Here is an 18,435-nt window from a genome sequence, read left to right on the forward strand (position 1 = left end):
TTCTTATAAACTCTGTGTTGAGCCTGCAGACCTTTCACGTCAGAGCAAGCAGACTTTCTTGTCTGATGGTTTTACATTACCCTTGGATTGTATTAGATGAAGCAGCAGAAACGTCTCTAATGAAAAGATTCAGATGATATGCTGACTTCTGGGGACAAATTAGTTCCACAAGCACAGAGTGGAATAACACTGTGCTCATGTAAACAAGCAGAATTTGGCTTCTAAATTTGCACTTGCACCCTTAAGGTGTTAGAAATGAACACTGAAGTCCAACACATGCTCTGTGATCAAAGCCTAAGTACAGAACGCTTTACTGTTATAGAAATAAAACAATCACAGCAGCCAGCAAAAACCTATCCTGAATGTTCTCTGCAAGTCTAACTTGACTTGAGTGTTAAAATGAAAATTGCTGCTATATTTTCACTCCGAATTGTTGACCAAAACCAGAAGAGGCCTACTTTGACAGCATGGCTGCTTTTGCAAGAAGAACGTGAGTCTGGGGAGAAGATAAGAAGGGAAATACCAGGAGTTTGCAACAATTCCTGAACTTTCAATTCTGATATCTACTATTTGATATCGAAAAGCTACATCTCCGCACCCTCAAATATAGTCTAAACTTAATGTGCATCAGGCTTCTCAGCATATTTCTGACTGTAAGAAACGTATTTCCAGTAATGGAAAAAATATTAATAGACTGATCTATTTATTTTAAAGGCATAAAAAGGGTCAAAAAGAAGAGCCAGTTTTTCAAGCAACCTGCCAAGTATTGTCATTTTGTAAAATGTGCCTATTAATCAGCTTTCAGAAAAAGTCAGCAAGTTCTTTATGTACAGCCAAAAATTCTGCTTTGTTGATGACCATTTATTTCTGATTTTAGAAAAGCAAGCAGTTTAAATAGTTGCTGAAGTATGCTGGCTTCTGACTGACACCTTGTTTGTTGTGAGCCCTGAGTACTGTGAACTGTTCAGAATTTGAAGGGCTAAGCATGCTAAAAGTAATCCAGCAGCCCACATCTGGTGCTTTTTATCAGAAAACCTACACAATATCAATTTATTAAAAAAAAAAAAAAAAGGAAAGAAAGAAAGAAAAAAGAAAAAAAAGTAAAACAGTCCACCCCTTGCTAACATAAACTGCTGTATTATCTAGGGCATTTTTCCCTCCAGCCATCTGTTTTGAACTAGGTACATGTACAGAACTTGAATTTTATGTTCACAAGAGAACTCTTCCAGAGACTGTATGAGAAGACTTAAATTCTACCTTGTTCTCCACAGCCAAAAAAAGAAACTGTGATGCCTTCACCCTCCTCATAAAAGGAGAAGTTACAGCCTTCATAAAGATAAACAAGCACTTCAGATCATTTCTGGGATGATGATGCATTCTGAAGAAGTGCATTGAATTGGTTCCTGTTTCCCTCCACCATTCTTCCCCTTGGAGCATTAAGTGTCCACACACTAATATGTGTCATTAGAAGTATAACGTCTAGCAGCCTTGCAGAGAGGGATTCCTAACATTTTCTGGGAATATCAGAAAGCATCAAAAGGCATTATCTAATGGCTGCAAAATGAATTTCTGAAACAGACTTCAGAAACCATATTTTTTCTTTTTCCCCATGCTGCTACAGGACAGAACTGAATAGATATTAATAGCTTATGACACTGTGCTTACTATTGCTTTTACAGGATGATGTTCTAATAATATGATCTCAATGTTAAATTGGCTTCTTCTTTGAAATAACATATTACTACAAACCATAGCATTCCATCAATTTTTAAGAAAAAAAATTGAGTTCAACAGATCATTTTCATCAACATAGAATACGGCTTTCTTCGTTTGACAAGTTCCTTCACATGCTATATGCTGGTACAGTCTATCAATATCACCATCTATCAATAAAAGACATTATAACAGTGCTTCCGATAGTCAAAATCAGCCCAGTCTCTAGCATTTCCATTCCCTCAACTGCATAGATTGGAAAGCCAGTGTTTCTAAGTGTTGAAATGATGGGGTGACCCATGCCATTTTGCAGTTTCACCCAAACTATGCAGCTTAAGCCCTACTATTGCTGAGTCAGAAAAGCAGGATCCCAGTGACTTCAGTGGTACTCGGTGTGGGCTTTGTGTGGGTACAAGAATGCTGTATAAATAGCGTTTACATGAGTAAGGCCCAATTCTGCATGGTTTCTTTCCTGCGAGATACATTCTTTCACATAGTCTTGCTTACGGTACATCAGGCACAACTAAAACATGATTTTAAACTGGTTTTAACTAGCTGATAGTTAATTAAAGGAAAACGCTTTTGAAACTTAGAAAGTAGAATATTAGTTTTTCAATTCCTTCTCTAACAAAGACAGCAGAAAGGGCAGAGGATGGAAGAAGTTGACAGATAATTAATAAAGACAGAACCAGAAGAGGAGAGAGAGTGGGAGACGGGAGGAAAGATGGAAAAGAACAGACAGCTGGAGGAGGTAGAGAGGAGGAAGATGTTACAGAAAACTGGGCAATGAAATAGGGAGCTGGGCAAAGAACTCTGAAGGAATAGGATGGCTGTGGAAGAGAGTGGGAAGGATTCTTAGGGAAAGCAGAAAAGACTTGAAGAAAATAAGGACACTGTAGCATCAGATAGAGAAGTATGTTTTTTGCCTGGGAAGTACACGGTGTATTTTGGGCACTGCTGCACGTAAATTTATTGATCAGTGTGTCTGATTCAACTGAAGCACTACCCTACTATACACGGGTGATAAAATTCTTATTGTGGAGGTTTAAAAAAATAAATAAAAACACAACAAAACTGAACCTGCTTGGTTCCTGTCAGCCATCTCTTATATGGACATTCTGTACCTTTCCCTCAATCTCCATCATTTCCCCTAATTCTATATGGCAGGAGCAGCAGGTCTGTATAACCCCCCTGAACTCTGAAGACATCCACAACCAAAGGGGACTGCTCAACAGGCTTGGCACGATGAGAGCAAATGTGTTTGTATAAAGCCTATTAAATGTACTTCTGAATGAATTTAATCACACCAGACATTTTTACAAGGAATGTGTTCACAGGCCAATGTTCTGCTGTGTTGTTTTTTTTTTTTGTTTTTTTTTGGTAGAACTACATCCTGATCCTAAAACCAGGTCAATGCATAAGCATGGAAGGCACAGGAGGGGAAGGAGGAAAAATGATGGCTACTAGTTACTTCAGGGGGAGGCAGCAGCAAGCGTGAAATGCCTCGAAACTTCATTGCTGCTGCCACTCTTCTCGACGGTCGTATTCACTCCCTGCGTTTCCTCTTCAATTGCTCGGTGAAGTTCAGAAGGGGTGTGCTTGGGAAAACAGTCAGAGGTGGTGCATGCTATTACCATACACACCCGGCTCAAAGACTGACTTCAGTCAGCTCCTCCAGAGGCCCAGGAGGGGTAAGTTAAACATTCTGTGGACAGGGAAGATTTGGATAAGAAAGATGTGTACAATCCTTCTTTGGTTTTAAAGCCCTTTTCTCTTCCCATGCTTTATTCCTGCTGTCAAGATAAAACAGCATTTTGATTTACGGAAATCGTTCCAAAGCCTTCATGTAGCACAAGCAGCTATTTGGCAGTACTGAACTCAGTTATGCCTGCAGGGCACTGGGCGCTGCAAATTGAGAGCATCTTGGGTTTCTCAGCAGAGAAGGGATATGGGAATGAACCTAGCAAGGGTAGAGAAGGGAACGCGAGTGCTACAGTGCAACAGTCACATGTACTCGTAAGGGCTCTTTTAAGGCTAGAAACGCTAAAATAGTCCCAATAATGTCACGGGATTATCATGTCATGAGACTGGTGCAGCATCAAAGACAGGAAATGTTTCTAAACACGCTCTCGAGAGGAGTTCCTAGCTGCCAGACAGCAGGCCGTGCTCAGCACCATGTGCATCTCCCCAGCCAAACGCTTCACTTAAACTGGAAACCACAAAGCCTTGCAGGTGCTCGGATTTTGTCTTTTTACATTTAAGTTGAATTGTTAAGCCACCAGTTTTCAGCTTCCATCCACGAAATGCTATCACAGAATTAATCCAGACAGTGCAATGCCATTTTAGTTTCCAGTCTGGATACAATTAAGGAAAAAAAGGGGTAGAACAGAGTTTGTAAAGTGCAAGGTGTGTGAGAGTTGTCTTTAAACTGCAGACCTCTTTACTGCACTTAAGACAGCATGTGAGAATGATTAATGTTATATTTGGGGTTATTTTTGGACTGGTGTATTCTAGAGGTAAAGACATCACTGAAAAGTGAAGAATTCAATAAGGAGAGGGCTTTTTAACTGGTTGTGTGTCCTGATGCTCCCATGTTAGCGTATCAGAAAGGCCATTAAAAATGCAGAGGTGGCTGACAGCAGACAAGCAGGTTCCAGGCTACCAGGAGATACCAAGCTGTCACCTCCCCAGGCCTCCCAAAGGCCTGATTCCCACAGGATTAGCGGCAAGTCTTCCCAAATTCTGGTCAATCCTCGTCACATCATACATCCTATTCTGTTTAGCTGATCTCCTCCCTCAATCTCAGTCTTCTCTTTCAGTCTCCATCCCTCTCTTCGATCACTTCCATGTTCCTCTCTGTCCAGCCTTAGTCCCAAGTAGATTTGCAAGAGCAGAGGTGCTAAGCCTGAAAGAAAGGCTGCTTATTCACCAAGTGAATCTAAGCACCTGCTTAGCTGGATTTAATCAGAGGCCAACATGGCTTGCCAAATCTGAGTCAACTGGTAGGAAATATCAACAAAAAAATTAAAATAAAAATTAGCTTTTTTTTTTTTTTTTTTTTGCATATTTCTTCAAAATAATTGTGCCTGTCAGGCTGGCAAATATCAGTGGCAGAAAATAACTGATGAATGTCAACAATTGTGGTTTATCTTCCACGAATCTCACCAAGCCATCGCTAACACAAAGAAGAGTTCAGTGATTTAACAAAAGCTCATAATTGACCTCTCCCTCGGATATTCCTGTAATACATGATTAGGAAGCCATAAGCTTGTTAAGAGATGTGAAGTGTGAGAAAACTGGGACTAAGTATTGAAATGGATAATGTGAAATATTTCCTTTGCAAAGCATGATTTTTTTTTTTTTTTTAATTTTCCCTGATTTTTAAATATGTAAATGTAATTTTCATAAGAGGTTTTTGTTTAACATGGAGATAGAAAGCATGAAATGCTTTCATTTTAGGCTGCAAATTTTAACACAACTTTATATAGACATCCACGTTTTCTCAATTTATATATGTTTTGAATTCCAGTTACTACAGACACACACACACACATTTATTCCCTGCCACTTCTATCAGAATTTGCAAAGATGTATTGGAAACTGCTTGGAGCCTGGGACATTTCTAAGAGCCGTCCTTACGTGAGTACTTCAGGTATGCTGTATTCATGTGCAGGTATCAAAGCACCCTGCACTTAACTCCATCCTCTATCTGGAGAGAAGTGAATAGCAGTTATCTGGTTTATAGACTTGACGAATTCTTCTGGATATCTGCCGAGTTCGTAATCTTCTTGAGCCACAGCTTAAGAGCGTATGAGATCACCAGGGTCTCTGCACAACTTCAAAGCTCCCTAAACCAGAGCTGCGCGACTCGGGCTGAACACACGTCGCCAGGCTGGGTGCACGGCTTTGAAGCTCCTCGAACCAAAGCCATTTGTTTCGGAGAGTTTACAAACTCGATTAGGCATATCTGGAGCACATGAAAATTCTAAAACACATCAGCTATTTTTTTGGACTAAATGCAAGTTCCATGCTCAGAAGTCTGTGGTTTTTAGCCATCATTTTATTCTACCAAAACCAATTCCATCTGGTTGCTATTATATTAAAATTTGTAAACAGAAACAAGTTTCTAGACCATATTTAACAAGAAGAGGTCCTGGGAGACTGTAAGTAGCAGCTTCCACTGCGAGGACAAAATGCCTTACTAGGAAAAGCTCCTTGTCTAATTAATATCCAAACTGTCATTAAAACATTTCTCCAGTAGCTGAAGAATACACGTAAACATTGTTAAGACTCAACTTTCAGAAGTTTATATGTAGCTCCTAAGCAATTTTAATCTGGAAACAAGTTACAATCTTAAATGTAACACCTCCAACAGTATAAAGACAGAGGGGATACTTCTTTTCCTCAACATGCAGACCCAGGTGGCCTAACCAAGAGTGGAAAGTGGGTTCTCTCTTATCTCAGTAGCGGGGTCACCCTTAATGTTCCCAACACGTGAACTGCATCCTACAACAGACTTAAGAAGAGATCATTCCCAGCCTCACTGACAGATGCCACAGATGGAACTTAGCTTTCTCTCCTGTCAAATGGTGACATTATTTTCCCCTTTATTGAACAACTGTTAGCTTATGTTAATCTCATATTTATTTTTTTTTTTACATATTCATAAATAATGAAGTCCTCAGAATTTCCAGAAATAGATCAGCTTTACTTGAGGAAGGCTGAGAATTATAATGAGTCTTCTCAAGGACTGTCAGCTGCAGCCAGAATGAACTACAAAAGAAAAGAGGGTAAGAATTCTCCGATTTTATTTACATCACTTATACCCTGGCTATTTTCTCAGCTTGGGAGATTGATGGTGGTGGGGAGAACACAAAGATGGGTAGTAGAGTTCCCAATTTCTTTTTGCTATTTCTGTTCTCTATTGTTCCATTCATTCATTCCTTATCCTTGTCTTTCCTCTGCTTCTAGTATTTCTCACCCTCCACACGTTTCCCTTAAGGGACTTTTGTTCTTTTCTATTCTTGTCTCTTGTCTTGGTAGCTCTCTCATTTCCATTATCACTGCTTTGTTTCCTTCAGGTTTCATCCGTTCTCTTTTTTTTTTGCCCTTTCTCTTCCCACTTTTATTTTGACTCTACAGAAAGCCAGATGTTCCTTACAGACTTCTGAAGCAACCTCTGATATTCTGTTCTTAGGAAACATACTTTTGAATGAAGCCCTTAACCTGAAGCTGAAGACAAAGTTGGTTGGTTTCTGTCTTATATAATAATGAAAGACCACAAATATTGGCCAAGAAACAGGAACAGTATTCATTAAGGAAGGGTAGTCAGAACTAACCTAACCTCTCTGGCATCGAGGAACATTACTGAAACAGAAGAGAGTCTAAAATCAGTTTCCTCTTGTCTTTGTGTTTTCAAGTCAAGTCTTTTGCTAAAATCAGTCTTGCTTTTAGGAAATGGTAATACATTTTGTATTGGCTTAAATTGGTGTATTCTTGCTGCATAGAACTAATATGCTGGTGTTGTAAGAAATCTCATTGTTTTGGCAAAAACTTTGGAAGACTTTAAAATGATCTTTTTGTGCAATTAATACACTACTTTTCCAAGCAATCTGTTAAGCTGACTTGCACCTCTTGTAAAAAAAGTACCAAAAGAGCTCTCAAGATGGAAGACTTTCATTCCTTTCACGTCTGCAGCTACTGATACTTTTTTCTTTTTTTTTTTTTTAAAAACAAACAAACAAAAAAAAAAAAAAAAAAAAAAAAAACAGAAAGCATGCAGGCTTATCCCCATCTTCCTGCATACTACTATGCCTGAATCTTCACGCCTTTCTGCCTCCTTTACTTAATGAATCAATGTCCTGAAGACAGGATGGCCTGTTATATCCTGATCAGCAGTTCACTTTGGAGTTCACGGCCACCAGGCTGACCCCAAAGCTTAATACATAGCCGCATGTGGTAAACCTGTATGGAAACTGGGAGAGAAAATTGAGTATTTTGGGAGGAGAAGGGTAATATAAACCTTTGTTCTGACAACAGCATAGCTAAATAGGCAGTACTTAAACAAGTCCATCTACATTATAGCCTGTGTATCCCCTGTATCTTGCCATGATGGTATTACTGCTAGGTATTGTAAAGAGAGTCTAAGAAACTGGCGGGTCGCTTTCACAGTTTGTTGCCCAACTGAGTACCCAAGTGGGTATCAAGCCTCATCAGAACAGAGGCTGCCTTCCATTTCCTGCTAATAAAAACAGTGCTTTGAAAACGCAAGAACATTGTTCATGAGCTTTCACTACTGCAGACCATAACATCTACATTTCAGGCAAACTGATACACGCTCTAAAAATGATCTTGTGATTTGTATTTGTATTCTGTATACAAACTCTCATGGTGTTTCTCCATCTTTTGGGGCCGATGGATTACTGTTGAATTGTCAGCACGTAATCATATTCCTGATTTTATCTTACTGATTTGTGTTTGTGGAGTAACTGCAGCCTGCTTACAATAACCTCCATGAGCCACTGCCCTAAAACAGTAAAATTACCCTTGCTACAGTATGTTTGCAAAAGAGTATACAAAGTTGTGTTTTTCAAGACTGAAAACAAAACAAAACAAGAAAATTGACTAGGAAAGGGACTATTCATTGGGAAACTGTAGCATTACATCAGTAACTGAAAAGTAACAACCTATAATTGTCCTTATAAAAATAGAAGTAAATTACTGGTGGCGCACATCATCTCAAGTACTCAAAGTGCTGTACTGCCAGGAGTACTTCAAGCAACTTGACGCACAAAGCCAAAAGATGAATATTGTTTAAACTGTACTTATACATGACTTAAAAAAAAACAACAACAACAACAACAAAAAAAAAACATAAATACAAGCAACAAAAGTAACAATTTGGGGAAGAACTGATATTAATGAAAGGAAGCCACTGTCCTCTTGGAGGAAAAAGCTACCACAAGAAACTCCAGAGGAATCGACACATAGAGCTAAAGTGGCAGCAGAAAGATTTCTATACAATAAAGGTAATGCAGATCCATGTATACACAATAAATATTTTTAATGGCAGAAATCTTTTGACTGGAATTGAAATATACTTACTCTATAGCATTAGTATACAAATCAGCTAATACCATACCTGCCTTTCTAAGCACAGAATAAAACATATGTTTAACTGTAAGACACTACTGCACCCTCTGCTGCAAATGCTTGTTTGTTGAGCATGATTTATGGAATGATGTACGAGCTATAGGAAGAACAAACTGAACACCGCAAATACTCTGCCTTGATTTAATTCTAGAAATCTTCAGCTGCTATGCAATGAAACAAATACTGTACAAGGAAAAAGGGAAGCTACTGCATTGATTGTGATCTTAAACATAGACCTTCAACAGGGGAAGTCATTATTAGTTGCTAGTCAAGGTGAAACCAATTTCAGCCTTTGCCATGCACTCCTTGGAGCAACAAGAGCTGCTGCAGAGGCTGTCGGAGTTTGCCTTGATTTTAAGGACAATGTTGTCAGGCCCTGGTATGTGAAGAAGTAGGGGAAAAAAAAAGGTTCCTCGATATTTTCACAAGTAATCTCTCTGGTCAGTTATGGACAGGTGATGAGAGATACTCCAAGAAAATTATTTCAGTCTTCCTGAAAAACATTACAATTACTCTTACTTATACAGCAAGCTGCAGCAGATCCTCAAGCCGTTTACAAACTTGCTTGCAACTGAAATGTAGTCTCATCTAAAAAGGCGAGCTGCACTAGTTCTGCATCAGCTTTTCTGAACAGGTTTTAGCTGATGTCCTGAAGTTTTTATTTTTGGAAGCCGAAACAGGATTAGTTACATCTATACTTTGCCCAGAATGATGGGCTTAGTAGCTGTACTTTGTGAATACAGACAGGATACATACTGAAACTGAATCCTGGTGCCTTGCCTTTTCAACCTGCATGAAAATAAAGACAACTTTGCTATGTTGTTGTACCTTATTCTGAGGAAACCCAGTAGCTGTTCCCTACGCCTGACCCTGACAGCTTCCATTTTGAGCAGCTCCCCACAAGTTCTCTGCTCCTGCACGGGAGGCGAGCGACCATTTACCCCCTCTTCACCACCAGCAACCACCGAGGCCCTGCCACTGCTTCCTTCCATGGAAACTTCTAGCTACGAGGGACAGGCGCGTGCGAGCAGCAAAAAGAGAAACCAACCCAGCTACCAAAGGGCCACAGGAAGTGCCGCTGTCAACCCCCTGAGCCCAATTTGGGGGCTGCCACCCCCTCGCCCTGCTAGTGAAGTGGTGCCCTCAGGACCACCACAAGCAGGATCTGCGACCCGCAGCCCACTTGGCAGCGTGGCCGGGCCCTTGGGGGACACCAAGGGGGTCTCTCCTTAGCCCCCCGTGGCTTCTACGCTGCGGCCAGGCTGCTGGTGACTCTCGCTGCTGGCGGAGGAGCCGTGGTGCGTGGAAGGGGAGCAAGGTGGGCAAGGGAGGAGAAATTCAGCGAGCTCCTTGTGGAGGCAACAACCAGGCGCAACACGGGCTTCAGGGAAGCGGCGCACGGCGTGAAAGTACAATATTAAAGAGAAAGAGGCAGAGGGAACATGGCTGCACCGGGAGGCACGAGCAGTGCTCTTCCCCAAGCAGGGGAGGGTGGGGGGGACACAGAGACCCCGATGCCTCCCGCAGACCCCGCGTGGGGCTCATATCATCACCTCCTGCCCGCGTTATCCCACCTGCCCCCCAGCCCCCCGGGGCTGCCTTACATAACCCCGAGCCTTTTCCCGATGGGGCTGGGGGGCTCGGGGGCGGCGGCAGCCGGGGAAAACTTTGCACCGCAGGGGCCGGAGCCCGGCGGGGAAGTTGCACCAAAGTCGCCCCGAGCGGCCGCTGGGGGCGGAGGGGCGGCAGCGGGGGCTTACCCATGGCGGCGGCGGCGGCAGCCTTCCTCCTCCTCCTCCTCCTCCTCGTCCTCCACCTCCTCCTCCTCCTCCTCCTCTTCCTCCTCCTCGCAGTGCTCCGGGTGCTGGGGCAGCCGTGTGCGCGGAGCCTGCGTGCGGCGCTGCTATGAGTCAGGGCAGCACATCCGGGCAAGGCCGCCTAGGGAGGGAGACACCCCGCCCGCTCAGCCCTACCCGGAGGCACCCTGCCGCCGACACCGACACCGGGGAGGGGAAGGGAAGGGAAAGGAAGGGAAGGGGAGGCGCGGGGGAGGCGCTGCGGGGCCAGCGGCAGCGCCCCCGGCAGCCGCGCTCCGGGGAGGGAGGGAGCTGAGGGCGGCGCCGGGGGTGGGTGGGCATGGGGAGGGGAGCGGGGGGGGATGCGGTTGTGGCCGCCCCTCGGCTCCTTTGTTAGCGGCATGGAGGATCGGGGGCTGCCGACAAGCTGTGAGGGGGCTGCGGCTGCCTCCCTGGCTGTAGGAGCCGCCCCGAGCCCTCCCCGCTGAGGGGGCTGCGGGAGGAAGCGGGGCCGTGGTGTGTTATGGTGTGTTATGGTGTGTTATGGTGTGTGTGGTGCTGTGTTATGGTGCGTTGTGGTGTGTGCCCCTCTGCTGGAGCCCCGGAGGAGACCCTGGGCACAAGGGAGGGCTGAGATGGGTGGCAGAGCATCTCTGAGGTGGGCTCAGTGCAGACCCTCTGGAGGAAGGAAAGCAGCGGGCAGGTTCCAGTTCCTGAAGGCACCTTAGGAGTTTTGCAGCCGCAGCTATAAGGCTTCTGCCCAAGGTGGTTTGTTTGTGTGTGGAAGGGTTTTTTTCTACCGAGCAAATGAATCACTGCGTTCCCCCTTCCTTTCTGCCCTGGGAGACTCAATCTTTGTAACAGGAGCAAGTGGGGACAATTTGCGTTTACAGTCCTCTCGTTATATCTCTTCCACTGGGAACCTTTTTGTTAATGGTAAAATTAACCGAATAGGCCTTGTAACGTTTTCACTTTCTGCAGATCTTTCCATATTTATGTACTCACAGCTTTACCGGAGTAAATACTAAAGTCCAGTTGAACAGCATGGGAGCAAAGACAATGACAGGAGGTCTTGCTTGCTGTGTGGAAATGGAGAGCAGACACAAGAAAGATGAGTGAGGCAAAAAGAAGTTGCAAATGAGTCAAGCCCTGCAGTGGCTTCACAAGTGACACCAGCAGTCAGCAGCTTCCAGGGGTTTCCTCTCTGGAAGAGGTCCAAGCAGTTTTTATGCCTAAAAAAGGGCAGTGTGACATGACAGGCAGAGTAATTCATCAGTCCTACTGGGGAGCACAGACAAAACATGTTGAGGTTTGTCCATTTACTTTGGTGTAGCCTTGTGATTCACCACATCTTTCCTTTGGACTCCAGCGGAATTTTGCTGCTGACTTCAGTGGGGTTAACCACAGTCCCACTATGTAGATCTTGACCCTGAAAATCTGTAATTTTGTCATCAGCTGATGTTGAAAATGAGTATGTTTTTACAATGCTTACATAAATAAAACAGTTTTCATTGCCTTGAGATTGCAGAAAATTCATTCAAAACAGAATACATATATTTTTATTTGTAGGGTTTGCATAATTCAATCTCTAACAAAATACAGGAATTCCTAGACGAGTCTAAGTCCTGCATTTTTTCTGCCTTCATCTGTTTTCAAATCTAGCCTGAAATTTATCTTTCTCCCATATTTTTACCTAATTACTTCTTTCTGTTTGCAAAAACTTTTCCTATGGCATTATAACTGTGTCCTAAATGTTTCTTTTGCTTGTCATGAGAAAAAAGCATCGAAATTCTCTTTGATCCATCTATGAGGGATCATAGAGGAGAGTTTTCCACGTATTGTTCCATGTTATCCCCTACTTGGATACCTGGGATACATCAGCACATTCTGTAAAATTCATGAGTTAAAATATCCTTGCAAGACCAAGATAGGTAAGAGTATTACCTACTCCAAGAGAGGGTGTGGAGTATAGTGACTTTCAAAGGGTTCTACTTTTGAAAAAAATTGCTATAAAGAGGCCTGGCACTGCAAAACTTATTTGTTTACAACTGTTTTAGCAGATCCCCCCAAAAAATGTACTAAGCTAGGGAGACTTTTTGGTCTCTGGACTGAGCTTTAGTTCTAGTGGAGAAAGAAAACTCTGAAGGAATTGAGGACTTGCTTTTTGTCAATCTCTCAGTTAGCTACAAGCTTATAACACGAGGAAGGGACTGTAAAAAATATCCATATCAAAACATGCCTTGCAGTTGAATGCAAGTTCTGTATGCATGTACATACACAAAGGAGAATGTAGTTGTACATTGCAGAAGGGAGAAGAGTCTTTAGGAAAGGAATTTCCATCTCCAAGAGCATACACAGGAAAGCTTTAGGCCATCAGGCTTTTAAGGTGCCATAGCTATAAAAGACAATATGCAAAATCAGTGCACTGTATTTCTAAAAAGGAATTAGCAACTGTAAAGTACGATGCAGTGATGCCTGTGAGAATGTCTCATTAAAAACAATGAAATGATGATATCCTTCGTGTATTCATCAAGGAAAAAAAAATTAATTAAAAAACAAGTTTTTGAGGAAAACTGGGAAATAGAAGCAATGTATTAAGTTGCCAGTGAGGTTTGCAATAGAAATGAGGAAGAAAGCTGTACAAGCATGTTCTGTGGATTTCAGGGGATGTTTAATTTCAGCCAAGAGAATGAAAGGGAAAAGAACATCCTTTGGAACAGCTGATGAGAACACCGCTTGTTTCTGCAGTTGTAATGCAGCTGTGAAAACTGAGTTGTAGACTGCGGAAATTATGAAGTTGTTACCTAACTATGTCTGTGCACTCCTAGATACTGACTAAATCTGACATTCTGCAAGAAAATGGAAAATTGGGTCAAAGTGACTTTCCAATGCTTACTACTTCACAAATTTTCTTCTCCATATCTTGCATCAGTTTCAAATTCTCAGCACATCTCCTCACCCCTGACACAGCAACTCCTTGAAAATATTCTCGCATACATTATCTAATTTAATTTGGCACAAAGGTGCATGTAAGAAATATATTTTAATTGACTCTGTACTAATGTTAGAAACCTACCTGATCAACAAGAGGATGTTGGGATGCTCAAATACATAGGAAAATATGATATGGTTGGTATTACTGTAATTTAGTGGAATTGGGATCATCTGACAGGAATAGACTTTCATAAACTGTTCCCTAAGAAAAGAAGGGCAAAGAAAGCAGAAGTGTGGGTAGTGCTTTGCCCCTGCTTGATATTAGGGCACAGGCAACCAACCCTGTGAGTCCTGGCACTGTGAGAAATTCAAGTTCTTGTAAAACTAGAGGTGGAGATGTTGCAGGGCTGTCTGTGAACATGCATGCAAAAAACCAGGACAAGCTACTTCTTGAGGTCTTCCTGAAATATGCGAATAGGAAGACAACAAAATGTGATCAGGGAAAGAGTGTTCCCAGGGGTGGCTTGATGTTTGCTAGACATTTGCTGTCCCTGAGAGCAAGCTGCCTCACATTTTCCATGGGATAAGAACAGTTATTAATACAGAAGCTAACACCTGACCTTGTCCTACGATAACTCATTTATGTTCCCATGTCCGGTGTACAAGTATTCATGATAAAGTCTTTCTGTTAAGTGCTGGAAGTTGAAATTAGAAAACTCCAACCTTGGCATGAGGTGCAATTTTCTAGCTGTGAGTGCAATTTAAATACCAGAATGACTGACCTGGGAAAGTGTAATGTAATTTGTTTGTTTGTTTCTTTGTTGCACCCCAGCTTAGCTATCATTCAAAAAGCAAAGCTTTAGCTTCATTCTGTGTGTGTTGTCCATGAGCGTGCATACAAGTACATTGTTCAACAAGCTCAGATATTGCAGAAATTCTTCCTGAAAAGAAAGTCCCAAAAGATCTGGGACTTTCTGAATGGCACATGTCTCCTTCTTTCTTCCTGGGTTCTGGGAGAGTAAAAAGGCCAGTTAGTGGTTGGTGTGTTCATAACACATAAAGACTGTAGCTATAGAATCACCCTACATTTCAAAACTGCAGATTTCCTACACAGGAAAGAGTCTCTTCATTCTTCCCATCACATATAACCAGGCTGTTGTGTTATTTTTGTTAACTTCTACTTTTTGTATTTTATGACTCTCTTGAAGCCCTCAACAAGAGACAGGAAATCAACTGGAGGGAAAACTTGCCCCAGGATAGTTTTGTGTGTCTAAAGTCATCTTGAATGACCTAGTCACAAGATCTGGGCTTGGGAAAGACTTTGCTTCCAGGTTATATTGGTAGGGGCCTTGGGTATACTCATCTTTCCCTTGGCTAGATGGGATTCTCTCTGTAAATCTCACCCAGTGTCCAGCCATGCAGCCAAGCTGAGTATGTATATTGGGTTTGTGTGGCAAGGGCTTGGTAGCTGGGGGGCTGCAGGGGTGACCTCTGTGAGAAGTGCCCCGTGTCAGATAAGGGCCCGTTCCAGCACTGGCTCCAAAGGGACCCACCACTGGTCAGAGCTGAGCCTGTGAGCAATGCTGGTTGGGCCTCTGTGAGAGCAGATTCAAAAAAGGGAAAATCTCCTGTGCAACAGCAGCTGGGAGAGAGGAGTGAGAAAATGCAGAGAGAACCAGCCCTGCAGCCCCCAAGGTCAGGGCAGGAGGTGCTCCAGGCAGGCAGCAGCAGTTCCCCTGAAGCCTGTGGAGAGGCCCCTGGTGGAGCAGGCTGTCCCCCTGCAGCCCATGGGTCCCACATGGAGCAGATCTCCACGCTGCAGCCTGTGGAGGAGTCCCAGGTGGAGCAGGCCCCGGGCCGGAGCTGCAGCCCATGGAGAGGAGCCCACGCAGGAGCAGGAGGTCTGGGGGGAGCTGCCGCCCAGCCGTGGGGGACTCGTGCTGGAGCAGTTTGCTCCTGGGGGATGGACGGATGGACCCCGTGGGACAGAGCTGTGTGGGAGCAGTGCTTGAAGAGCTGCTGCCTGTGGAAAGCCCACACAGGATCAGTTCAGGAAGGACGGCATCCTGTGGGAGGGTCCCCACATGGAGCAGGGGCAGAGGGGGACCATGAGGGAGCGGTGGAGATGAAGCGTCATGGACTGACCGCAGCCTCCATTCCCCGTTCCTCTGCACTGCTCAGGGTGAGGAGGTGGAAGAGGGTGGATGGGGAGAAGGTGGTTTTAGTCTGCTCTTAGTTTCTCATTGCCCTAATCTGTTAACAACAGGCAATGCATTACGTTAATCTCCCTATACTGAGTCTGTTTTGCCCATGGTGGTAATTGGTGAATGATCTTCCTGTCCTTATCTCAACCCATGAGCTTTTTTTTCATAGTACTTTCCCCACTGTCCTGAGGTGAAGCGGTGTGGTGGAGTTTAGCTACCTGTGTGAAACCCCATGGCATGGTAACTTGGTGGTTCCCATTCCTTGGAGGTGTTACACAGCTGAATTTGACTAAATCCCTTCAGCATTCAGGAGAGTAAAGTCAGACTGATCTGTGGAGCGTCTAGGGTAAATTTAGTGGCCTGTGACACACAGGTGATCTTGTGGCCCCTTCTGGTGTTATGTTGAGAGGGATGGCAGAAGAAACTATAAAAGGATGGACCAGCTTTCTGCCTGATATCCCTTAAACTGGAGAGAGCAGAACCTCAACTCTCTTCAGCCAATTTAAATGCCATAAAATGAAAGACATTAAAATATTCACCATAGAGATTCTGTCCATGGAGATCTCTACCTGTTCTGTAAGCATATTATATATATAAGCATATAAATTAAACATTGCTCTTTATTTTTAATTGTCTATCTTCAGTGTATCTTCTATTATGCAAATCATATGGTTTTTGACTTACCCCAGTGAAGTGCACACATCCATAGCAGAATTTGCTACAGGGTTTTTTATTTGATTGTTATGAAGCATTTTATAGGTACATGTTATAATTTGTCACTACGCAAATGTTACTCCTCTAGTGGGACAATTACCTTCTATTAATTTCTGTGCTTTTATCAATCTATCTACTTTGGTTCAAATAAAAATAAGACACATAAACAACTTCTAATTTGTAACAACAGATTCTGACTGGATAATACTAACAGAGATTGTTTGAATTCTACCTAAGCAATAATAATTATGAGAGTCGAGCTGTAACTAAGTAAAGCCACTGTGATCAGTTCTTAGAGGGGTGCATAGAACAATACACTGCAATACAATGAAAATGATTTTTTAACGAATTCTAACAAAAATTACCTGATTTAAAATTCTACCTTTTATATTTCCTTGATGTTATAGGCAAATGTCTTTGTGCTGCAATTGTCCGATTGTCTTTGCATGAGGACAACGTTCCAGCAACTGATGGGTAAGAATTGGTCTATTGTTCATCATATATATTCAGGCAAAATAACAGAGAAAAAAAAATACACTTTGCTGTACCACAGAGTATATTTCTCAGTTCTAGGTTCAATTCTACTGAGCTTCAAGTGTCAGTAAACTCTCAGAATTCAAATAGGTATTAGAGAACTGTGTAGAGCAGCCTTTTTCTTTCCTTTTTTTTTTTTTTCTTTTTTTTTTTTTTCTTTTTTTTTTCTTTTTTTTTTTTTTCTTTTCCCCCTTCTATCTTTCTGTATCCTTTCAGCCTTGCAATCCAGCAAGCTTGGTCTCTCTGAGTACTCTTTAACTCTTTCTTTGTTTTGACCCCATTTGCTTCATCACTATTAGGACATAATTTTGCCATACTCAGGTAACTGAACTCATTCTGACTGAAAGTAACTGAGTAATATATTATGCAGATGATTGTCTTCAGAGGAATCTGCAGCTCCTAGGGCAGTGTCTTGCCACATTATTGTCCACAACATGTTAGTATTACACAAAGATGGGGAAGGGAGCTGCCTGGAATGTGTCCTTTTAAAGCCTGTCTTCATTTCAAGCAGATGAAATTTGAATTCTGTGGTTTATTTAATTTTTGGTTCTTCAGAGCAGGAACTCAGGCTGTATCTTTAGGTAGCAGAAATTCTTTAATGTATGCATTCATAATTCCTTAACTTTAAAATTGGCTATGGGCTTCACTGGATTTCAGAAATAGAAGTTTCACTAAATTAAAACAAATCTATATCTTCACTTATTTGTGTATGTGTATATATAGAGAGAGACATACACATATTAAATATATTTAAACATACGTGCCTACATGCATATATATTTCTGGAGTATCCTAAAAATACAAATTAAGAATGGAATGAGACGAGTCTTTCTGTATTTGCAGGTCTGAAATAATGACTCTAAATATCAGAGACAGAATCTTAGACTTTAGTTTTCAGTATTATAGAATTTGGCATTTTCCCAAGTATGTTGAAGTCCTCCTGTTCCTGTTGAATGGACCATTTTGCTGCAGCTATATACCTATATATGTGTGTGTATACATATATTCACTCTTATTTTCCTCTCAAGCTGTTGCAACCCATATTTCTCTGAGTGTATTCCACAACAGAAGTTGTTAGTCTCACCCTGTTATCCTGGCTGGCAGAGGTAGAACCTACTCTGCAAGCAGGCAGCTGCAGGTATATCCTGGTGACTGGAAATCATCTTTTGAGTTGTCACGTTTCCCAGGCAAGTCCTCAAAACTCATACAGTATTTGAGACACTGCAAGAACTGTAGCCTGTAATAACAGCTGTGGTTTTGACAGCTGAAAGCTGCAGTTGGGCAGGTCTGAGGCATCTGAAGCATCTGATAAGAAAACTGAGTTTTCAGATAGGTGTAGCGCTCTGGTCTGATCTCTTCTGCCAGCTTCTTTTCCGTGTATTTCCTTC

At 42.4% G+C, this 18,435-nt stretch overlaps 1 protein-coding gene across 3 annotated transcripts in view; it reads right to left on the bottom strand.

Annotated features, from left to right (window-relative positions):
- The window catches only part of RAP1GDS1 (Rap1 GTPase-GDP dissociation stimulator 1), a 94,894-nt gene extending 84,246 nt beyond the window's left edge, over positions 1 to 10,648 (bottom strand). For all 3 annotated transcript variants that reach the window (XM_084285841.1, XM_084285840.1, XM_084285843.1), the window contains exon 1: positions 10,626 to 10,648. In XM_084285841.1, coding sequence (XP_084141967.1) covers positions 10,626 to 10,629 — 4 coding nt within the window. In that variant the 5' untranslated portion in view covers positions 10,630 to 10,648. The remainder of the gene's footprint in view (positions 1 to 10,625) is intronic.
- Between the last annotated feature and the right edge of the window lie 7,787 nt (positions 10,649 to 18,435).

The sequence above is a fragment of the Netta rufina genome, assembly GCF_964035555.1.
Source record: "Netta rufina genome assembly, chromosome: 4".
Classification (NCBI taxonomy): domain Eukaryota; kingdom Metazoa; phylum Chordata; class Aves; order Anseriformes; family Anatidae; genus Netta; species Netta rufina.